The 6,352-nt window shown below is 36.0% G+C and overlaps 1 protein-coding gene across 3 annotated transcripts in view; it reads right to left on the bottom strand.

Moving 5' to 3' along the window:
* Positions 1-5,467, bottom strand: part of LOC135208521 (uncharacterized) — a 298,023-nt gene extending 292,556 nt beyond the window's left edge. For 2 of the 3 annotated variants that reach the window (XM_064240800.1, XM_064240804.1), the window contains exon 1: positions 5,171-5,467. In XM_064240800.1, coding sequence (XP_064096870.1) covers positions 5,171-5,328 — 158 coding nt within the window. In that variant the 5' untranslated portion in view covers positions 5,329-5,467. Of the gene's footprint in view, positions 1-4,971; positions 5,022-5,170 lie in introns of those variants that run through there. The other variant, XM_064240805.1, reaches the window with a different exon arrangement.
* Positions 5,468-6,352: the final 885 nt, after the last annotated feature.

Genomic DNA, 6,352 nt, shown 5'->3' with positions numbered 1-6,352 from the left:
AAAAAAGTGAAAAATCTGTTAAAAGGCAACGAAAGTCTTATAAAGAAGGTGTGTGTGACCTCCCCATCGCTACCGTATATGTATGGTACGATAAAAACCCATAAAGCAAACTTCCCTGCCAGACCAATTATCAGCTCAGTGGGTTCCGCATCTTATAAATTAGCAAAATATTTAGTGGATATCCTTAACCCATTGGTAGGTAACATCTCTAATGCCAATATTAAGAATAACGTGGACCTGATAGATAAACTAAATAGTGTAAAAGTTAATAGTGAATCGAGACTTGTGAGCTTCGATGTAGTATCTCTATTCACAAAAGTGCCTATTGATGATTTATTGGAGTTTTTATCGGAATTATTAGAAAACAAACAACTGGATATTCCATTTTCTAAAAGCACCTTAATTGAACTAATAAAATTATGTGTTAAAGACTGTAAATTTGAATTCAACAGAAATTCTACTCACAAAATTTGGTAGGGCAATGGGAAACCCTCTGTCCCCAGAGTGCTAAGTAATTTTATATATGGAATTTTTTGAAAAGAAAATTTTAAATAATATAATCCACGCAATGTACCTTGGTTTAGATATGTTGACAACATAATTTGTGTATGGCCAGGGAATGAAGATGTAAATAACTTTTTTGTTTTTGCCAGGGTTTAAATCCAATTAGTACCATCAATTAAATTTACTATGGAAATAGAAAAAGATGAATGCCTACCCTTTTTGGATGTCCTCATACGAAGAAATAGTAATGGGTTTAAGTATAGTGTTTACAGAAAAACCTACTAATATTTCTTCCTATGTACATTTCTATTCTGGACAAAAACAATAAGGTTAAAAGATCAGTGTTTGCTTCTATGTTTTTAAGAGCACTACGAGGTATGTAGCCCAGAATATATAGATGAGGAAATAGATAAGATCAGAATACAGGCAAGAAACTGAAATATCCAGATAATGTACTAAACAATGCATTAAAAGCGGCAAAAAAGACCATGTATCAAAATCAAAAAGAACCTTACAACAACAAAAATTTGCTTGTACTACCTTATAATAGTAATATGAAAGATATCCCACATCTCCTGAAGAATTTTGGTGTTAATGTAGTTTTTAAAAACAATGAAACAGGTACTTATTAAGAACTCCCCCGACAATGCTAAAGGATGTGTATATAAAATCCCGTGTAAGTCTTGTGACAACTTTTACATTGGTCAAACGGGGAAAGCACTGGAAAAAAGAATAGAACAACATAAACAATGTGTGAGATATGCACAGGGAAATAGTGGTATATTTGTACATGTTAGTGAGAACAATCATGCTATAAACTGGGAAGGGGCAAAAGCGGTGTGTTTAATAATGCATTGGAAAGGAATATCATTGAATCTAGTTTTATAAAAGAAAGTTACAACAATAATATGAACATCAGTCAAGGAATGTATAAACTTGATCCTTTAATATCAAAAGAAATTTGTAAACTGTTTAAATTTTAAGGTTGGCTGTAGAGATATATGAAAAATAGGATTATTATATTTGTAAACACAGTAAAGGGGGCAGTAGTGGTAATGAGATGTTCAACCCCGCCTCCCTGACACCTGTCAGGTGTGGACTTGTACCCTAAGCGGTAGTATCCCTTGAGAATTTATTGTAAATTTTAGCCTAATGATTTTTGAAAGCCACTCCTACCTTGACACCTGCCTGTGGGTGGATCTGCAGTCTCAAACTGTTGTGTGTAGTTCGTCAGTACTGTCTTTGTAGATATATACTCGTGAATTCTAATACTATGTATCAGTCCTTTGTCAATGGCTTGAAAATAAAGCCGAAAACCGGTCAGGACCTACACCCTGTCTCTTATTTTTCACCTGTGGATATGTGTGATAAATGAATCACGTGCTAAAGTGATTATAATCATATATATATATATATATATATATATATATATATATATATATATATATATATATATATATGGTATAATATGCACATTTGGTAAATAATAACTTTCAAATTATAATGTGAGCTGTAAAAGTTTTACTTCTTAGAGTCCTTTGCAAGATTTGAGTATTTGTGGGCTTTACAATATCTCACTAAATACACTGCTATAATGTTTCCAAAACTATGGTGATACATTCCAGAAATCTGTTGATCATCACCACAAGAAGGTTGGGGTTCCTTGCTGTATACTTCCTCGGAGATCATAATAATGTTTTTGTATAACTTGTGTAAATGAAATTTAATATTTAACAAACAATTAGATTGATAAAGCAATAACTGTATATCCATAATACTACCATACAATCCTACAACTGTAATTAAATAGGCTATAACTTAGCTATTACTGTAGTTTCCTTATAGGCTTCTCAGACCCAGATCATTGCAAATAGCTTTACTGAAGTCTGTTACCACACACTATAGCAAATAGGTTTATCGATGCCTATTACCACACACTAACCTACAGTGTTGATGAGAATAACAATACCTCATCATATGAATGATGCTCTTCAAAGTAAAAGACCTATACTCAAACTGTACTTGAATTAACAGTAGACACAAAGTAAGAATTAGGCCTCTGTATAAACTGCACTAGAGCTCCATGACCATTTTAAGAATTAATAACTGCAAAGACTTGAAGAACCTGGATGGTGGAAGTGAAGCTAAAAGTTAGAGTCTTGGCTCCCTTAGACATGTTAATTAGGGCATGGCACCCCAGCAAAGGTTAGGTAAGGACGGATAGGCTAGTGTGCAAGTTGAACAGTGCCTCACAAAACTGTGAAGCATATTCAGCATATATTCATTTCCCTGTGCATATATTATTGATCATATGCCTTATGCCTTAATACAGAGAACTGGGAAATATTAATCAGTGTCTCTTATGAAATGTTTGGCATTAAAATATTAAACAATGTGCCGCCTGTCAAATATTTGGCATATCTTAGAAAATAAATAGGTGATTTAACTATCTGCGCAGCAATCATCACAACTGTGAAACTCCAAAGTTTGTTTGTATGGTTTGTTTGTTTGCATGGTGTTTTACGTTGCATGGAACCAGTGGTTATTCAGCAACGGGACTAAAGGCTTTACGTGACTTCCAAACAACGTCAAGAGTGAACTTCTAACAACAGAAGTACACATCTCTCACACCTCAATAAAAATCCAAAATAATTCAATATAATAAAACGTAATATGCGCATTTTTACAATTAGGTCCACCACAGACAATGGACAAAGCAGCTGACTAGCGTTAGGAGCATAACCCAGAAAGACCATAAAACTGAATGGAATATAGAATTTAGGCAAATGGCAAAGCACTGGGACCCATGAGGTCATTTAGTACTGAAACAGAAATTGACAGTAAAGGGTTTGAAAGGCATAACGGGAGGAAAACCTCAAAGCAATTGTACCATGAATCAATTGTTAAGAGCGGGTGGCGAGTATGATGGAAGAAAGAGAACAGTATAGAAGGAGGAATAGTAAAAGGAATGAAAGGGGTTGCAGCTAGGAGGGGACGAAGGAACACCGCAAAGAACCTTAAGTAATTCCTACAGTGCACTGAATGAGGTGCGCTGACAGCACTAAACGCCTACTGGTCAGCAAGAGCATAAGGTAGATGCAGATAGGTTAGGAATATCTGTGGGAATACCTATAGGCCTAATTCCAGCTGTTCTGATCACCTCTTCAACATTCACATTTCCGTACTCTCACATAATGAAAAGAAAACATAAGAAAACATCAAACTAAAAAGTAATTAGCATAGAATCACACTACAAAACAAACCTAAGGACGATGATGTTGTTCGGGTACTGTGGAAGTCTAAGGGACATTAGGCCTATAGGCCTAAGTCACCTTGGGTTTAGACTGTTCTTTGGTATTTAATAACTTTTTTACTAAATAAATCCTCCTTCCATTTAGATATAGGCCTAAGAGGTAAGATTATATCCTTGGAGTATAGTATACTGGGAGTTTGAGGCAAAGTGTCACCTATTATGCTAAAGTAGGCTTATAGCAGGTATAGCCTGTAGCCTTTTATTTGGTATATACTAATTTTTTTTACTGAATATATAAATCCTCCTTCCGTCCAGATAGAGACCTAGGAGGTAAGGTAGCATCCTTGGAATAGCTATGGGCTCAAGACAAAGCGTAACCTGTTAGTACCCTAAAACTAGGCCTATAGAGGAAAGCTACAGCACATTACCTAATATTGCCATGTAAATATTAATATAAATGCACGTAAATACCAGCCTACGGCGATGCCATGACCTCTTCCAAGCCACAGGTGGTTTTCCCTAGAGAAAATAATTACTAAAAACAAGAAGAAATGCCCACCTTTTTAAACCTAAACGAGGCCTATAGAGATAGGTAATGGCATGTAAACCTGATATTGGCATGTAAATATTGATGTAAATCCACATAAATACCAGCCTAAGGTGGTTTTCCTTACATTGAAAAATTATAAACAATAAATAAAAAAAACGCCCACCTTTTTAACCTCGTCTTCCGCTGCGGAGGCGGGGGCATAAGGTAGGCTATGGGATGTAACCTACTAGCTAATATTGGCACATAAATATTAACGTAAATATAGTACTAGCCTACAGCGACATCACAACCTCTCCCACACCACAGGTGGTTTTCCCTGGAGAAAATTATGGTAATTCTAAGCCCTCATTCCGCGATAAGGTAGACTATGGCAGTTGACATTTTCCTACGTTAGGTACTATTTTACTTACTGAACAAGAATTTAACCTGCAAGGAACGTAACCGCGGATACGACATTCACTAGGGACTGGGGCGTCCAATGTATTTCGCCATGTTTAATACTGGCCCCTGGGGGTTAATTACAGTCGTCCAAATAAATATTTACTTTAAATTCTTGTTCAGTAAGTAAAATAACGTAGGAAAACGTCAACTGCCATAGTCTACTTTATGGCGGAATGAGGGCTTAGAATTACCAAAATTATTTTAAAAAATAAGAAACGCCCACCTTTTTAACCTCTTCTTCCGCGGGGGGGGGGGGGGGGGGGGGGGGGGGGGGGGGGGCAAAGGTACGCTATGGGACGTGACGTAATACTAGGTAGGTAGGTTAGTAGTAAATATTAGCCTACGGCGACGCCATGACCTTTCCCATGCCACAGGTGGTTTTCCCTAGATGAAAAAAAATACAAAAAATAAAAAACGCCCACCTTTTTAACCTCTTCTTCCTCTGCGGGGGCGGGGGCGGATTCTCGGGCACGGGCGAGAAGTGCAAAACTTCGTTCTCCGAGTCGGAGCCCGACAAGTCCAGCAATTTGTACGAACTCATACTATGGTTATTGTTGTTTAGATAAGACCCTGAGACCATTTTGAACGGGTGACATGACGCGCGCGCACGCTCTTACGTGATCCTACACATCCCGTGATGTGAGGTTTTTTTTGTGTTTTGTTATCTTATTTCACGACAAGTTCATGGTTGCGCCTCCACCCAACAGATGGCGACACGATACTCGTAAACAAGAGGCTGCGTGTGACGGTTGTTATCGTAGGGATCAATTATATAAAACCAACTGGTTTTCTTTATAATTCTTAAATTAAAGTGATAATTCTTCTATCAAAATAGCAATTCTTCTTCAGTATTACCATATGCTTTTATATTTTACTCTGAAATTATATCCATCGTCGTAAACTGAGGCCTTGAGTGACGTTCGTGATCGTAGGGATCAATTAGATAAAACCAGCTGGTTTTGTTTATTATTCTTAAATTAAAATAATAATTCTTCTATTAAAATAGTAATTCTTCTTCAGCATTACTATATGCTTTTATATTTTGATCCGAATAATTTCCATACTTGTAAATACATAGAACCCATGTGAGTGACGTTTGTAATCGTAGGGATAAATTAGATAAAACCAGCTGATTTTGTTTATCTTTTAAATTAAAACAATAATTCTTATTCAGCATTGTTGCTTTTGTATATTTTACTCTTAATTATTCCCATCGTTGTAAACAGAGGCCGTGTGACGTTCGTGGTCGTAGGGATCAATTAGATAAAACCAGCTGATTTTGTTTATATAGTTCTTGAATTATAATAATAATTCTTCTGTTAAAACATTAGTGCTTCTTCGGCATTGTTAAAATGCTTTTATATTTTAATGTGAAGTATTCCCATCTTTTTAAGCAGAGGCCGTGTGACTTTTGGGATCGTAGGGAACAATTAGATAAAACCAGCTGATCTTGTTTATATAATTGTTAAACTTAAATATTAATTCTTCTTCAATATTAAAATGTTTTTATGTTTTAATGTGAATTATTTCTATTTCGATCGTTGTCAACAAAGGTTGTGTGACGTTCACACTCGTAGGGATGAATTATATAAAACCAGCTGATT

This window comes from Macrobrachium nipponense, chromosome 35 (genome assembly GCF_015104395.2).
Source record: "Macrobrachium nipponense isolate FS-2020 chromosome 35, ASM1510439v2, whole genome shotgun sequence".
NCBI lineage: Eukaryota > Metazoa > Arthropoda > Malacostraca > Decapoda > Palaemonidae > Macrobrachium > Macrobrachium nipponense.
This window is presented reverse-complemented; position numbering and strand designations above follow the sequence as displayed.